This window comes from Microcaecilia unicolor, chromosome 7 (assembly GCF_901765095.1).
Source record: "Microcaecilia unicolor chromosome 7, aMicUni1.1, whole genome shotgun sequence".
NCBI lineage: Eukaryota > Metazoa > Chordata > Amphibia > Gymnophiona > Siphonopidae > Microcaecilia > Microcaecilia unicolor.
Window position 1 is genome coordinate 55,948,223 of NC_044037.1, and position 17,351 is coordinate 55,965,573.

Sequence of the window (17,351 nt, forward strand, 5' to 3'; positions counted from 1 at the left end):
TTGACTCGTAACCACTCGCCTCCACCTACCCTCCTCTCTTCCTTCCCATTCACATTAATTGATTTGATTACTTTATTTATTTTTTGTCTATTAGATTGTAAGCTCTTTGAGCAGGGACTGTCTTTCTTCTATGTTTGTGCAGCGCTGCGTACGCCTTGTAGCGCTATAGAAATGCTAAATAGTAGTAGTAGTACCACTAGACACTCAGGGAACACCCTGGGAGCTGACGTGAGGTAAAAGCAGCACACGGTACTGGATGTGACATGCCCCCAGGGAAAATCGAAGATATTTCTTGTGTATAAACATCATTCAAGTCCACAAAGTAGAGCCAATCATTGCCCTGAACAATGGGGAAATAGGGTGCTCACAGAAAACATCCTTAAGTGTTCTTTGATTAGAAAGTTGTGTAGGGCCCTTAGGCCTAGGATGGAATACATCCCCCGGGCCTTCAATGGCACAGGGAAAGACCTGGAATAGAATCCAAGCCCTCTTCCCCTGGTGGTATGGGCTTGACGACATGGGACTTAAGAAAGATGGAGAGTGCCTCCGCAAGGATCTGCTTGAGCTGAGAGCCGATGTGAGCTGTCGGTGGACAAGTACTCAGCCTTTGGCCTGTCCTGAAAAACTGCAACTTCACCCACCAATAGGTCATCCGGGACAGTAATTGGCACTGCAGCTATGCTCCCCTGGAGCCAGTAAAAAGGTCACCCTTTGCTATGACTGGAGAGCTCTCCGGGGCAGAGTCCATTGGGGCTAGCAAGAAGAGGTGGCATACCCACATCTCGACGCATAGCAAGGACCCCTCCAATGACTTGCCGAAAAATCTCCTAGAGGAGGAGGTTGTTGCAGAAGACATTCAGGAGGAGAGAGTGTTGATGGCATCTGTGTATTTTTTGATAAGTTCAGCAACCCCTTCCATCTGCTCTCCAAAATGAGTTTGCACAAGGTATTCACCAGTCTCTGCTGAACCTACAAGTCAGACATGCAGCCACACTGTGGGCATAGATACTGGAAGCCACAGCAAAAATAAGTGTTGTAAGCGCCTCTGGCCAAGAACTTGCAATACACCCTCTGAAGCTTGACCAACTGGCAAAGCGACTCGATCTGCTCTATTGGGAGAGAGAGCATAACACATACCAGGTCCTGTAAGGATACGCTCGTGGTGGCACATTTTCCACCCAAAATTAATCCAGGGGGTCTAGCATACCTGACTGGAGATGCCGAAGCATAGTTCCTAGAACTCCTGGCTCTCTTGAGCATGGATTCAACCACCATGGAGTGATGAGGCAAATGGGGCCTATGAAAGCCAGAGAAGCTCCGAATGCGGTGCATGGAGGTGATCCCCATGGGGAGGAGCGGAACTGACAGAGGGCACTCCCAATTCCTCTCGAGAACATCAGGGAAGCACAGTGAAACAGGACTGTCACAACCCTCTAGGAGGAAGCATCGCGAAGAGCTGAGTCCTGTGCTCACTTTCCACCTCCAGAGGAATTAGAATGGTAGCCACCGAGTCCTTGATAAAGAAGGGAAGTAAAGGCTCGCAGATGGAGACATCCTCTGTTCCTGTGGAAGGGAGGGGTCAGATGGTATTCTATAGGAATCCTCCAAGAACTACCAGGGATCATCATCTGACTCTCATCGGTGTCAGCCAGGAACTCTGCATGAGAGGAGGGCTGAGATACAGTCTGCCTTGACGGAGAGGAACCATGACTCCAAGAGTGGCATTGAAGAGCAGGCTTCAGCACAGACGTTGACCAAAATAGGTGGCAGTTAATGCTGGCGCTGCATGCGACACCAGCGTTGGAGGCCTCACCACAGGCTGAGGGCCATGAGGAACTGAGCCAAGAAGCATGGCAGGCGCAAGCACCCTCGGCATTAATGCACTCTGAATAAAGAATAGCCAGGAGCTCAGGGAGCAATGCCCAGATGTAACCATAGAGGCGTCGGCGTAGAGGCAAGCTGCTGAAGCTGTAAAGCCTCATCACAGGCTGAGGACCATACGGGGCTGCTTGGAGGAGCATGGCAGGTGCAAGCACCCTCAACACAAATGCATTCCAAAGAAAAACAGACAGCAGCTCAGGAAGCAAGAGACCCACACAGAGGCACCACTAGATAGAAGTCAGTTTCCCCCTAACCAATTTCCACCTGCAGAGTTCGTCCCGGTAGATTCCCATCCACCAATCCTCTCCAATATCTTAATTATAGTCTCTTACGCTTTGAAGTCATCCTCACGGAGAGCTGAGCATCACCTTGCCAAGCAAGAGTATGTTCACTGAATATTGGCATCATTGATATTTACTTAAACAACTTAAAATCCATTTTTTAATTGAAGTTCCTTGATTTCTGCTTCATATCTTCTATAGAGGATTTACTGGTGTCATTCTAATTTATCAGTGTGGTCTTTCCCTCTCTTTGTGGCTTGGAAAGTATGCGAGGAACATGCTAAATTCTTGGAATAAGACTTGACTTCCAACTTACTATTTCATAATTGGTTATATATAACATAATTGGTTATATATATGTAACATTTTTTCTTTAGATATACACTATGTTAGAAGTATATTTGCAATACAAATGTTATGAAGGGGAATTGTCTTAGCTGGAGGAGGAGGGGGGGAGAAGGAATTGGTTAGTGGGAAAAATGACCTAGATAGTAATAATCCAGGGGGGAAATTGATGGGTTGGAACTGTCCAGTATTATCCAGGTGGTAACTCACCTAGAACCATATCAGTGACCTCATCTTCGCTTAGTAGAAGCTGTCGCACCCCATCTAATTCCCTGGAGGATGAGCTATCCTCACGTTGGGTGTGCTTTGACGATATCCAACATCCTGATTGTCTCAGTGCTCTTGGCACAATGCTTCAAGGAGGATCAATGTTGATGATTCTTGACCTCCACCTGATGAATTGCATTGGAGTCCCTCAGTGTGTAAGAAGATGAGGAATTCATCCTCGTCTTCAGAAGAGGATAGGAGGATGCTCGATCTTTACGGCACCCATCCACGCTCAGTGTCAATGGAGGTTGAGACCCTCTCAGTGTCAAAGTATCCCCAGTATTCAATGTAGCTTCTGGAGCCACAGAGCAAAGCTTCCTATGCCGGTCGTTGGACCAGAGTTATCAGTGCCAAAAATCCTTTTGTATTGCTTCTCAGGACCTTTGATGTTTCTTCTTGACATTTGTAAAAAAAAAAAAAAAAGAGTTTACAAGAACAGGAATCATTATTGGGCCCCAGGCATTACAGGCATCAGTTGTGGGTGTCCATGGTCCTGTTGTGCTGGGAGTTCTCTGGGACACATCAGAAAAAAATAGTTGCAGCAAAATCAAACAGATTGATGATGACAAAAAACATCACCTGGTGGGTGCTCAAAGCCTAAGAGAGCCTAGTAGGTTGTGAAAAATAAAAGAAACTTACAAAAGTGCCACAAACCAGGAAGTGGCCCTGTACAACTGGATTTGTGCACTGTGTCTGAGTAAAAAGGTGCAACAACAACTACAGCAGAAGAGAAGCCACAAGCTGTGTGAAACAAGTCTAAAAACACTTTCTCACAGCTCTGCAGAAAAATGAAGACTGAGCTCATACCACATTATGATGGTGGTGAGGAAGGTGTGCACATATGCAGTGAGTTACTGCCACAGGCTTCTGAAAAAGATGCTGGGGAAGGTTCCCACACCAGGCTCCATCAGATGGCGTTACCCAGCAACATGATTACAACCTTCTTGTTCTTGGTGAAAGTAACTTTTTGAACATTTCTCAAATTCAAAGAGTTGAAATGATATGAAAGGCTATGAGAGAGTAAGCGGATGAAAAAAAAACATTGTAAGAGCTTTACTGCACATCTGGTTAGCAGAGTAGAAAACACAAAACTGAGGGGTCTGAAGACAACTGCATGCAGGAAGGACCACGCATGCTCAGAACTTTAAATTACTTCTGTGCTCTTGCAGAGCTGTCTTGTCCCAGTACTATACAAATGTTGTCATCTACTTGTGTGTCTGATTCAATCCTACTTATTGCAGAGAAAAAAAAAAAGTTTCCATTGAAAATATTAAAATCAGAGCTACAACCAAAAAGAAGATTAAATTTGTTGCTTCACTTTTGGCAAAAGTTACCTATAAAAGAAGTGTTTTTGCTTTATAATATAGAAGAGACAACTTTTAAGCAATTTACATGGATAGCAGTGTTCCACAATGCATATACATTTATCTGCATATGACAGATATGCTCCCACAGACAGTGTTAAGCCAGAGAAGGCAGTTAACATATCTTCTCCCTCTCTCCCCCCCCCCCCCCAAAAAAAAAAAAAAAAACACACACACACACACACTTTTTTTCTGATCAAAACATGCATCTTCAGGAAAAGCAGGTGCAAATCTCTGCAGCTATATTTTCCAGTAACAATAATCAAAGCAAAACTATTTGTATATATTTTTCTATTATTGATGAAGATTCTGCAATGTAAGACTACTTGTAGAGCTTTTACCAATGTAGGCAATTTTTATGCATAATGGGAGAAATAAACTTCTACCATAGCTAAGATATTCTTCTCATCAATATCTGAACTACAGTTCAGCAAGTCATGTCATTTAGCCAACTTTACATTATTTGTACACAAACATTTTGTGTACACACATGATTATTCAAATGTCTCTTTCCTCCTATGTTGATGTAACTCGTAACGGAAGTGACCAAATCCTAGCACCCTCATATGCTTTCCATTCCCTCTGTCAACTGCACTACAATGCCAGTACCAGAACTAGTTTCAAAACACACAGGCAACTCTGAAAATAAGAGATCAATATAGTGAATGAGTTTTAAAAATACTTTTGGGATCAATATTCTAGTGCAGTCAGCAAAGGGAGAAGACTTAAGGCAGCAGTAGACTTCTGTTGAATGGAAATTTCCAGTCCTGAACCCCCATTTATGGTGGCATGATTTTAGGATTTTATCAAGGAAAACCCTTGCTAAACAGCTCCATTTGTTGCCTACGCCTGATTTTCACAGTCTGGCTTTCTTACAGAGTATATATGCAAATCCTGGATGCGCTAACATAATGAGAACTAAGACCAAAACAAACCACCATTCTTGCCCTCAATCAGTTATATGTCAGTTGTGGGTATCTGTTCTTTATTTTTCTAAAGTCCTTTTTGTGGTTCCTTGGGCATGCCCAAAGTTATGCCAGTTTCAGGACTTTTCTTTCACAAACCCCTTGGATATGCTAGTTTCATACCACTTGCAGGTACTTTTCCATATATCTTGTGTGAGTATTGGACTAGAAAAAAAAAAAAAGAAAGAAAACCATTTTCCCTTCTTCAATCTCATTGAGTGGGCTGCATCCTCTGCTGAAGATAGAAAGAAACCAAAGCAGCAGAGCAACTCTCCCTATTTATCCACGAAGAACACATCAGCCTGAACATTTCAGCTCTCTACTAGTTGTCAGCCTGACCTCGGAATCTATAGTGCCTGAAGTGGAACAATCCAAGTTCTAGTGCAGTGGTTCCCAATCAGGTACTAGAGACACCCCAGCCAGTCAGGTTTTCAGAATATCTACAATGAATATTCATGAGGGAGATTTGCATACAGTGGAAGCAGTGATTGGAAATCTCTCTCATGAATATTTATTGTGAATATCCTGAAAACCTGACTAGCTGGGTTACCTCCAGGACCAGGTTTGGGAACCACTGTTCCAGAGTATGCACGAAGGAAATGACATCAGCACAGAGTGAAAACAGAAGATTGGAAAATACACTACTAAGCTTAAACAGATTTTGCATGATTCTTGCTCTACATAAAAAATATTAAAGCCTAAGAGGAGCGCTTAGGAAAGGCACAGTTTCAGCTTAAGACCTTGAATTGTATCATTTGAACTTACAAGTACGTGAAACACCTTTTGTCATTAGTTAGTTCTGAATTAGGCAGCATAAGCTTAAATTTATAATTGTATTCCATACAGAACAAAAAATAAATAAATCAAGAACCATCACGGACCTAGAGAATGAGTTAGGTCTTTGCTGATAATGTTACTAAACCTAAATTCATCCTACTTAAATCAACAAAGCAAACAGTTAAAAACAAATATTAAAACACTTACATGATAAGAATAGGACTCTCCTTCTTCCATGGGCTCTTCAACCATTTTAAGACCATTCAGCTGCAAAATCATTAAAATAAAGTAAACTTTGGTAACACAGTATAACAAACAGTATCCTTGACTAGCACTCTATAGTGTTCTTAGCTGTTCATACATGAAAAAGAAACAAAAGCCAAGTTGTCTGCACATGCCTAGTATTTTTAGGAGGTGGTCTGTCTATCATGGGAAGAGCATTAATTAAATTAAACTAAAATAACTTAGCAAACACAGGGTGAGGTCACCAAATTAAATGAGAATTTGCTACACTGATTACTAAGCTGTTTTAAGAATAAGCAGCAATTAAAGTAACTCCACCCTACCATGGTGCACACACCCCTTAGGGACAAAGCTAACCACCTCAAAACATCAAAGGAAATGTAGTATACTGGTTACAGTTAATTTATTTAAATGTTATTAAAAAAATTTCTGATTAAGACTGAACATTCAAATATGAAAAATCTTAGTATATTTTTAAGATGCACTATTGGTCAAACAACAGATTCATTAATTTTTAAACAGAGAATTATCTGCAAAAGTTTTGAAATCTTAGCAGGAACATTTATAACCTTTTGAGAACAAAATTTACTTACATTGTTCTTTTTTTGAGTAATCTTTAACAAACTACATACATCTTATAAATTGAAGTAATCAGTCATTAATTCTAGACTCATTTGGATAAACATTTATGGAGTCAGGCCCAATAAATCTTTCACAAACCACAAACATTTTTCAGTTTTTAGGTAAAAAGGAGGAAGCCATAGAGAGGACAACAAAAGAAATAACAGCCTTGAAAGAAAACAAAAGGCTTAAAGATAGTGGTTTAATCTTACTCCATAAATAAAAAGAAAGCACAGAAATATGAACAGTTGGCAAAAAACCTATGCTTCAGTGGGAAGCGTCCTTTGAAAAATTCAAAGGGTTGTTTAAAATAAGATATTGTTCAGTGGGCTGCTGCACACTGATCTAGAGAACTAGATTTTCATTTATTTCAAGAAGGCAGGTTAGTGATACCGCTAATGTCTCAGCCAGTGATCATTAACAGTTATGACCAGACAAAACTTAAATCTCATGCCTCTCTTCTATTTCCCTCTCATTTTGATAGAAAAATGTAGAAAACACAAAAAAAGAAACACTGTATAATTAATAAACATATTCTTTAAAATTAATTAAAAATGGATGTTTTGCGCCTCACTTTTTCTTCTTTGGAGCTTCTGGCTTAATCTAACATTTACAGTGGGGGAAATAAGTATTTGATCCCTTGCTGATTTTGTAAGTTTGCCCACTGACAAAGACATGAGCAGCCCATAATTGAAGGGTAGGTTATTGGTAACAGTGAGAGATAGTACATCACAAATTAAATCCGGAAAATCACATTGTGGAAAGTATATGAATTTATTTGCATTCTGCAGAGGGAAATAAGTATTTAATCCCTCTGGCAAACAAGACCTAATACTTGGTGGCAAAACCCTTGTTGGCAAGCACAGTGGTCAGACATCTTCTGTAGTTGATGATGAGGTTTGCACACATGTCAGGAGGAATTTTGGTCCACTCCTCTTTGCAGATCATCTCTAAATCATTAAGAGTTCTGGGCTGTCGCTTGGCAACTCGCATCTTCAGCTCCCTCCATAAGTTTTCAATGGGATTAAGGTCTGGTGACTGGCTAGGCCACTCCATGACCCTAATGTGCTTCTTCCTGAGCCACTCCTTTGTTGCCTTGGCTGTATGTTTTGGGTCATTGTCGTGCTGGAAGACCCAGCCACGACCCATTTTTAAGGCCCTGGCGGAGGGAAGGAGGTTGTCACTCCGAATTGTACGGTACATGGCCCCATCCATTCTCCCATTGATGCGGTGAAGTAGTCCTGTGCCCTTAGCAGAGAAACACCCCCAAAACATAACATTTCCACCTCCATGCTTGACAGTGGGGACGGTGTTCTTTGGGTCATAGGCAGCATTTCTCTTCCTCCAAACACGGCGAGTTGAGTTCATGCCAAAGAGCTCAATTTTTGTCTCATCTGACCACAGCACCTTCTCCCAATCACTCTCGGCATCATCCAGGTGTTCACTGGCAAACTTCAGACGGGCCGTCACATGTGCCTTCCGGAGCAGGGGGACCTTGCGGGCACTGCAGGATTGCAATCCGTTATGTCGTAATGTGTTACCAATGGTTTTCGTGGTGACAGTGGTCCCAGCTGCCTTGAGATCATTGACAAGTTCCCCCCTTGTAGTTGTAGGCTGATTTCTAACCTTCCTCATGATCAAGGATACCCCACGAGGTGAGATTTTGCGTGGAGCCCCAGATCTTTGTCGATTGACAGTCATTTTGTACTTCTTCCATTTTCTTACTATGGCACCAACAGTTGTCTCCTTCTCGCCCAGCGTCTTACTGATGGTTTTGTAGCCCATTCCAGCCTTGTGCAGGTGTATGATCTTGTCCCTGACATCCTTAGACAGCTCCTTGCTCTTGGCCATTTTGTAGAGGTTAGAGTCTGACTGATTCACTGAGTCTGTGGACAGGTGTCTTTCATACAGGTGACCATTGCCGACAGCTGTCTGTCATGCAGGTAACGAGTTGATTTGGAGCATCTACCTGGTCTGTAGGGGCCAGATCTCTTACTGGTTGGTGGGGGATCAAATACTTATTTCCCTCTGCAGAATGCAAATAAATTCATATACTTTCCACAATGTGATTTTCCGGATTTAATTTGTGATGTGCTATCTCTCACTGTTACCAATAACCTACCCTTCAATTATGGGCTGCTCATGTCTTTGTCAGTGGGCAAACTTACAAAATCAGCAAGGGATCAAATACTTATTTCCCCCACTGTATGTGATCAGTTAGTTTCTTCAATATCATTTTATCAGATGCAAAAGCTTTCAAAGACTTTTTTCAAAGTACAGTCAAAGCCTTCTAGGATTGTGTAATTGAAGATCTTTGAATAGCCTAAGAACTATTGTTTATGTACTATAGCTTTGGAAATATTGTTTTACTAATAGTCCCCAGTAAGGAGATAATTTGTCATCACTGCTTCACCAATAATGGTAAATATTAATGATATTCCTGATTGGCACTGTAAATGATAAACTCAACTATCCATTTCACAGAAGAATGAGGCAAATGGGCCCAGTCCCAGAAGCAGACATTAAACAGGGGATGGTTCCAGGACTGAAAGCTCTGTTGGAGGGTACTACTACTACTACTATTTAGCATTCCTATAGCGCTACAAGGCGTACGCAGAGCTGCACAAACATAGAAGAAAGACAGTCCCTGCTCAAAGAGCTTACAATCTAATAGACAAAAAATAAAGTAAGCAAATCAAATCAATTAATGTGTTCAGGGTAGAAGCTTGGGGGGGAGGGGGTAATTTTAGTTTGTGCCGCCTGCCAAGGATTAGTCAGGTGACAGTGAATGTCAGAAGTCTGGGAGAGATTCTTTAAGGCAGCAAGGCTCGGCAGGAACCAGGTCACTTAGAAGTTAGAGATGCCTCTTCAGGCTAGCTCCCACTGTGTTTTCATTCCCTCCCTCCCTCCCTGTATTGAGGTTGGTTCCTTATTTTGTGTACTTTTAGGAGGGGGTGCCCAAGTCAGGGGTCATTAAGGGTAAAGAGTTATATGCTTAGTTGGGGGTTTTGAGGATTAGTTGGTTGGCAATGGTATAGTCTTTAGAGAGTGCCAAGTCTAGGGAGCTGGTAGTTTGCAGCTAGTAGCTTGGCATGAACTATGGGTCAGAAGGTTTTTCGCTGCTTTGGTAGAATGCAGGGTAGCTTGGATGGCATAGATCCACCTAGCTGTTAACATGGCGGATAGATATCAGATATTTTGGAAGTTGTGACATTGTTATGGCTTGGGCTTGTTTATTTGGGAATAAAGCTGCGGCCAAGTTTTCTGGGTAAACTGACTGCGTAAATGGGGGGGGGGGGGGAGGGAGGAGTTAGGTGCTGGAAGAAGTGACGCTAGGTACTTATATATATATTTGTTCATCCATAATGAGAAACTTCAATGTATTATGAAATGTTACAAATATTTTTCAATTAAGTTTTGATTCAGAATTATTTCCTGTAAATTTACTATGTTCCTCTTTCTCTCACCTTGGTTGAATAAGAGCTATCTTCTTTGTCTTTGCTGAATGGGTGTGTGTGCTACTGTGTCTCCTGCATTTGGGTGTGTCTTGCTGGGGACAGCCCAGCAAGCTGGGAGTTGTATCTGCCCTGCTTTTGTCCTGCCCTGTCCTAACTTTAACTGGTTAGCTAACTGGGTAATGGCTTGAATATTCGGGGGGGGGGGGGGGGGGGGTGGCGGGATTGCCAAAGTCCCTCTCACAGAGTATTCCCCCTATGCCTTTCTGAATGCTGAAAATGTATCTGAGGGGAATGAACTGCAGACTCCCTAGTCCTTTTCAGTTGTCATTCTCCTAATTATCAAATTTTGTAGTAATAGGCACAATTCAACAGAAGTTATAGTAGAATTTTAAAGAAAAAAATTAGGTCTGATGGAAAAAGCAGTGCTTTATAGTAACTAAGTAAATGTAATTAGTTACTGTACTTAAGTAAAAATGTCACTTTTACTTGTAAAGCACAGGAAACATTTGTTACTTTTACTGAATAATTTCACCAGTTTTTATTACTTTACTCAGTTACATCTAATGCTTGCAATTAAAAGTAAAAACGTAAGTGATTCCTTGGTAAATCAAATGAAACATCCAAACCTGGAACCTGATTTTGCTACTGCAAACCTTGTCATTCAAACAGTGGGTCACCTCATCTTAAGTTTCGCTGTTCAATGTATATATATATATATATATATATATATATATATAGCCTATGAGAACAGTGGCGTTGCCTGTGTTTGTTGAATTGGTTACTGGTCTCCTGCCAAACAGAACAGTGATGAGTTGGTTCACTTTGAAGTGGAGATTAAGCTGAAGCTGGTTGCAATTCTTGGTGAACAGAATTGTCTCTCTACCACAAGACACTGCTAGTCATCCCATGGAAACTTTTACATTGGGGTGACAGACCACTGGATTCATAGAAGTGTTTACTGATGCTTTTTAAACATACAAGGTAAAACTCATACACTTGAGAAAAACAATAGAAACAAAAACAAGGAAAATAATTGGATATAGACCACATTATGGAACTCACTCTCACATCAAGTGGGCCAAAGAATCAAAAATAAGAAAATAAGTCCATAACAAAGACAATACACAGAAATTTAATTCTATGCCACTTATACATTGCTCAAACACTGAAAATTATCCAAAATGACCACCTTAAAGACAGGTTAAGTACATAAGTATTGCCATACTGGAAAAGACCAAAAGGTCCATCGAGCCCAGCATCCTGTTTCCAACAGTGGCCAATCCAGATCACAAATACCCGGCAAGATCCCAAAAATGTGCAAAACATTTTATACTGCTTATCCCGGAAATAGTGGATTTTCCCCAAGTTCATTTAATAACGATCTATGGACTTTTCCTTTAGGAAGCCGTCCAAACCTTTTTAAAACTCCGCTAAGCTAACCGCCTTTACCACATTCTCTGGCAACGAATTCCAGAGTTTAATTACACGTTGAGTGAAGAAAAATTTTCTCCGATTCGTTTTAAATTTACTACATTGTAGCTTCATCACATGCCCCCTAGTCCTAGTGTTTTTGGAAAGCGTGAACAGATGCTTCACATCTACCCGTTCCACTCCACTCATTATTTTATACACCTATCATATCTCCCCTCAGCCACCTTTTCTCCAAGTTGAAGAGCCCTAGTTTAGCCTTTCCTCATAGGGAAGTGGTCCCATCCCCTTTATCATTTTCGTCGCCCTTCTCTGCACCTTTTCTAATTCCACTATATCTTTTTTGAGATATGGTGACCAGAATTGAACACAATATTCGAGGTGCGGTCGCACCATGGAGCGATACAAAGGTATTATAACATCCTCATTTTTGTTTTCCATTCCTTTCCTAATAATACTTAACATTCTATTTGCTTTCTCAGCCACAGCAGCACACTGAGCAGAAGGTTTCAACGTATCATCAACAACAACACCTAGATCCCTTTCTTGGTCCGTGACTCCTAATGTGGAACCTTGCATGACGAAGCTATAATTCGGGTTCCTCTTTCCCATATGCATCACTTTGCACTTGCTCACATTAAACATCATCTGCCATTTAGACGCCCAGTCTCGTAAGGTCCTCTTGGAATTTTTCACAATCCTCCCATGATTTAACGACTTTGAATAACTTTGTGTCATCAGCAAATTTAATTACCTCACTAGTTACTCCCATCTAACAGAAAAGATTCCAACTGGGAATAATCTGAGAAAACATATTTATTATTCCCGTATATGACCCGACACACAGGAAAATTCTTATTAAAAAAAAAAAACAAGACTTTAGACTTTAAACTTAGCAATATATAATGAAACTTCTATATCGAGTAAGTTATACTGGGCTCCCTATCAGTGAAAGTGTTATTTTTCCAAATATTGTATGGGTTTACCTCTGAATTATTAAAATTAGGCAAGTCTCAGTTTCCCTGTCTGCATTTTCGTCCCATTTGCCTAATTGTTTTACATTATGACCACCTCATTTTAAGAATATTTGATTTTCTAGAATTGCTAACTTCATACATGTATATGGTAGTGTCCTTGTAGAATTCCCTTCCGGCTTATATTAGAACAAAAAAGAAACTATTTTCTATTTAGGAAGGTCAAGACATTCTTGTTTTCCAGTAATACCACCAATTAGATAGATTCATTCATTTCTTCTATATTGTCTTTAAAGCTCGTTTGCTTCTATTTAATGCTTATTGTTCACCACATTGAACTCGGAGGAGTATAATTTGATTTTCAAAGAGCATATATTTATACTGCAATGTTTGTCCATCCTATTATTCTAATACAGGCTTGTCCAGGCCAGAATCCAGCCCACCAAATGCTTTTTTTCTGGGCCTCGGAAGTTTAGCAATTCTTGTGAGGCATATAGTAGGACTCCTGCTTCCCTGCCGCAACTCAGCTCTCTGTAAGCTTGAGCCACATGGGGCTGGAAGTTCAGGTTGGTCTTGCTGTTTTAAGCCTCATGAGACCAAACTAAACTTCCAGCACCACATCGCCCAAGCTTGAAGGGAGCTGCGTCACGGTGGGGACGCAGGAATCCCACTGTTTCTTCTGAAGCTGAAGCCAGGTGAGGCTAAAAAGACTGGGTGAAGACTGGGGAAGGGGGGTACATAAGAAAGAGTGGGCAAAGCTAGGGGGTACCTCAGAGAGACGAGGTGACGGCTGGGAAGGGAACAATGCACTGTTGTATTTTGCCACTATTTAATGAAACATGCTGCAAAATACGATGGTTAATGTTTTGGCTCTCCAAAATGTTACAGCATATAAAAATGTGGTCCCTGATAGAAAAAGGTTGGACATCTAATCGATGTGGATACCTTGTGGCCACTCCCGATACTGCAGCCTCTAAAATGTTTTAATAGCTGCTAAGATATTGTAGTGTAGGCCAGTGTTTCACAAATCTGGTCCTGGAGTACCCCTTGCTAGTCAGGCTTTCGAAATACCACAATGAATATGTATGCAAGAGATTTGCATATAATGGAGGCAGTATTTGCAAATCAAGTTCATACATATTCATTGTGGATATCCTGAAAACCTGACTGACAAGGGGTACTCTAGGACTGGACTTGGAAAAACACTTGTGTAGGCTCCCTGCCCACCCCCTTCTGCTCCTCAAAGCCAAGCCAACATCTCCATGGCAAGGGCAAGGGCAAGAATGTAGTCATTATGAAGAAGAGTTATCGGTCTGTGCATAAAAAAAAGGAGTTCTAGGAACCAATGTGTCTCAATCAGCTCAGGACAGAAGAGGAAAACAGCTTCAATTAATCAGACCACAGTTGCTGAGGTGGTAGGGGGAGAGTGTCAGTGTCAATCTGGGAAGTAAGGGTGGCGATGAGGTCTACGGTCAAACTGGAATGAACAGATTGCTGGGGTTTAGACTTCAGGAGTAACGGTGGAAGACAGAGAAAGAATGCGTGAGAGGAAGTGCATCCCCCCACCCCGGACGGGTAATGACCCCTTTGAAGGAATGGCCATCCCAATAAGAGTAAAATATTTTCCATTGACATTTTGAAAAGGTAAGCCAGTAGTACATGTTTAACAAACTGCAAAGTTCCTATAAATCACATAAAACACAGGAAAGGGTGACAAAATTCTGGAAACATAAAAGCTGTCATGTTTACCGTCTGGAGTTACTCTCAGTTTCTTGCTGTTTATGTATGCAAAGTATAATTATAAGCATGAGCCATACCCAAGTAATTTCAACCTTTCAGGAAGTACAATTATTGCACCCTACCCTGGAGCATTTTATTGAAATAGCAAAATATTCTGAAAATTATATAGTTGCTTAAATAAAGTCTTTTGTTTTGTTTTAAGGAGTCCCACTGTAAGAAGTTGCAGTGTCACCACCCTGCACTCAAAGGGCAATAGCTCCTATTCCCTGAATCCTCCTTGCTGAAATGTTTCAACTAGGTCAATGCAGAAAGAAAGATTCTGCCTCAAAAACAACAAGATTACAAATGGACTCTACACCATGTCCCTTCTCTTGCCAGATTGAAATCCAATGTGAAAATGCATCTCTGAAGCCATTTTTTTAAATTAAAGCTATTCCTCCCACACATGGTCTCCTTTTCTTGCTCATAGGCTGTACTCCTAGATAGGCTCTTTTTAGCTTCACTCTTTGCAGCCTTATAATGTCTTCTCCTCTAATTTTTAAGTGGGGCAACTCTGGATCCAAATGAGCTAAAAAGGAAGGCATCCAAATATCTTCCTATATGGGGCCTTGAAACTGCTGACTAGTGTGCATCAATTACATCCATCCTTTTCCAGTCCATCTTCAGTCTTTTCATTGGTGACATCCTCAAGAAGGTATACATTTCCAAATGCATTCTCTTCATCTATTGAGAAATACCTTGTCCTTCAAGCATGCAGCTCTTCTTACCATCTACTTCCTTCCTTCCTTCTTTCTTTCTTTCTGTCCTGAGCTTGGGTAAAGAGGCAGAAAGAAGCACGAAAAAAACAAAGAAAATGGGGAACGCCACTGACCCCCAGGTCTTGCACTGAAGAACACTGTCCTATATCTTTTCCATATCAGCCATCAGTGTGTCTTCAAGAAAACAGGGACTCTATTTTGTTTCTAAAAAGGGTTGCAAACACCCAACAGCACTATAGAAATTATAGTATGAAAATCATAGTTGTCTAGGTCCAAAAAGGTACTCAAAAATCATTTTGTCTTTGTCCTGTTTCACCTTCACAAGCATTTTGGCAATAAATGGAATAGACAGGAATAAATATAAAAGACTGCCCCCCCCCCCCCCCCACCCAACAAAGACTGAATGCATCTGCAGCAAATTTCTTGGAATGGAAACAACCAGGTAAGGCATTGTTCTTCATTGCCAACAAATCTATATCCAGGATTCCCTATAGTTAGACTATTGTTTGTAACCTGACAGTTCAGTTCCCAATCTGAGATTTCAGATCTATTATCCCAATTTGGAACATTTGAAAGTATGTCACTGTCAAAAAGATCTGATGTGAGATGCCCCAATATCAGATTTTCAGAGCTTCCTAGCAGAGAAAGTAGGCTTTTTGATACAGAACATATCCACTTGATTGTCCATTTGCCCTCTGTGTGAAGGGAGCATGCATAGCTCCCTGGCCTGTCAAAGAAAGCACTGGTGGTCAAAACCAACTGATAGTGTGTGTATGACTGAATGGAAGCCCCCAGGTGACAACGAACCACTACAGAACCTGACACAGCTCACTTATGATAGATACAAGGATGGGTAATAGTTGTGTTAAGTGGAACTTAGTGTTCACTGAATTAAACATATGAAGACAACTGAAAAGGGAAACTTGGATCACTGCTGCCACATGACCCCAGAGGACCAAAGAGCAGCAAGTGAGCCAAGGAAATTTGTCTAGACAATAAGGTATCTTCCAGGTCATCAATGATCACCTCCCTTTGCTAAGGCACAGGAAGGTTCTCCTATGCTGTGTGCATCAGCAACCCTAATAAAGGGCATACTCAGACAAAAATAAGCTTGATCTCCAAATTCATAATGAGCCTCAGCTATGTTGCACCCCATTCTACCCCCTCCCCCCCCCAATAGATAATAAGTGCTTCATTAACCAGTCACCTAGGTAGGGGGCACATGCATATTCTCCATCTCCTCAGATGGGTTGCTGCCACTGCTAGGCACTTTGTGAATATTCTTGTTTATCTTCTAGGCTGAATAAGCACACTCAGTATTGGTAACAGACACTGTTCACCAATAACCTCAAGAAGCATCTGTGTAAGTGGTGGATGGTGATCTGAGTGTACACATCCTTCAAGTCTTGTCTATCAGTGGAAAGATGTGTAGAACAAAAATCACCTTGAATCTCTCCTTCCAGAGGAATTTGCTCAGGTCTTTGAAGTCCAATTGGTCTCTGTTGGATTATTTGTAGTAAATAATTAGCAGATTTTATACACACAGCTTCAGCTTTAGAAATGTTAATTTCTTTTCTTCATCTCTCTCACATACACCCCAGAATAATTCACTGCTGAGTCACTTTAAAGTTGAAGTAACAAAACATCTGTTTACTCACAGTTTTAGTCAGATTGATATTCAGACAGGCTTATATATACATAATACTATACATTTGGATTATCAGCTCTTTCCATGTGCTTAGATGGTAATGGATGCTCACACCATAGATCCTCAGCTAGGAGAGATCATGAGCTCCATGTGCTGTGCCTAACCCCCACAGGAAGTTGCATAGGTGTGACCTCTCTAGGCAATTCACATCAGAGGTCACAGAGTAATCACAGAGAAAAAATTGGTGACAGACAATGCATGTAAAATACAATACATTATTCCAACAGTCTCAAGCCACCCCATTTCTTGGAAATCGAGAAATGCCTGTAGTAGAAGCCTATGTGGATTTTCCCTTGAAAGACCAGCTTTATTACTCTAAATTTACCTCCTTCTGGAGAGGGATATTGCTTGTCTTCCAGGCAGGGAGCAGTAGTCCAGCAGAATTTCCTGGAAGTGAAGTTTGTACCCATAGGTGATTCCCCTCAGTACCCACATGTCTGCAAACATTTTTCTAAGAACTGTATGAATGTTGCACTTTGTTCCCCATCAGTGTCTCTCCAGAGGAACAGGAACTGTTATGTTCAGATACTACAAAGCTGGT

The 17,351-nt window shown here is 41.2% G+C and overlaps 1 protein-coding gene across 5 annotated transcripts in view; it reads right to left on the reverse strand.

The window, feature by feature from the left end:
• Positions 1-17,351, reverse strand: part of RPS6KA6 (ribosomal protein S6 kinase A6) — a 248,754-nt gene that overhangs the window by 189,257 nt on the left and 42,146 nt on the right. For all 5 annotated transcript variants that reach the window (XM_030209964.1, XM_030209960.1, XM_030209963.1 and 2 more), the window contains exon 2: positions 6,088-6,147. In XM_030209964.1, the coding sequence (XP_030065824.1) occupies positions 6,088-6,147 (60 nt within the window). The remainder of the gene's footprint in view (positions 1-6,087; positions 6,148-17,351) is intronic.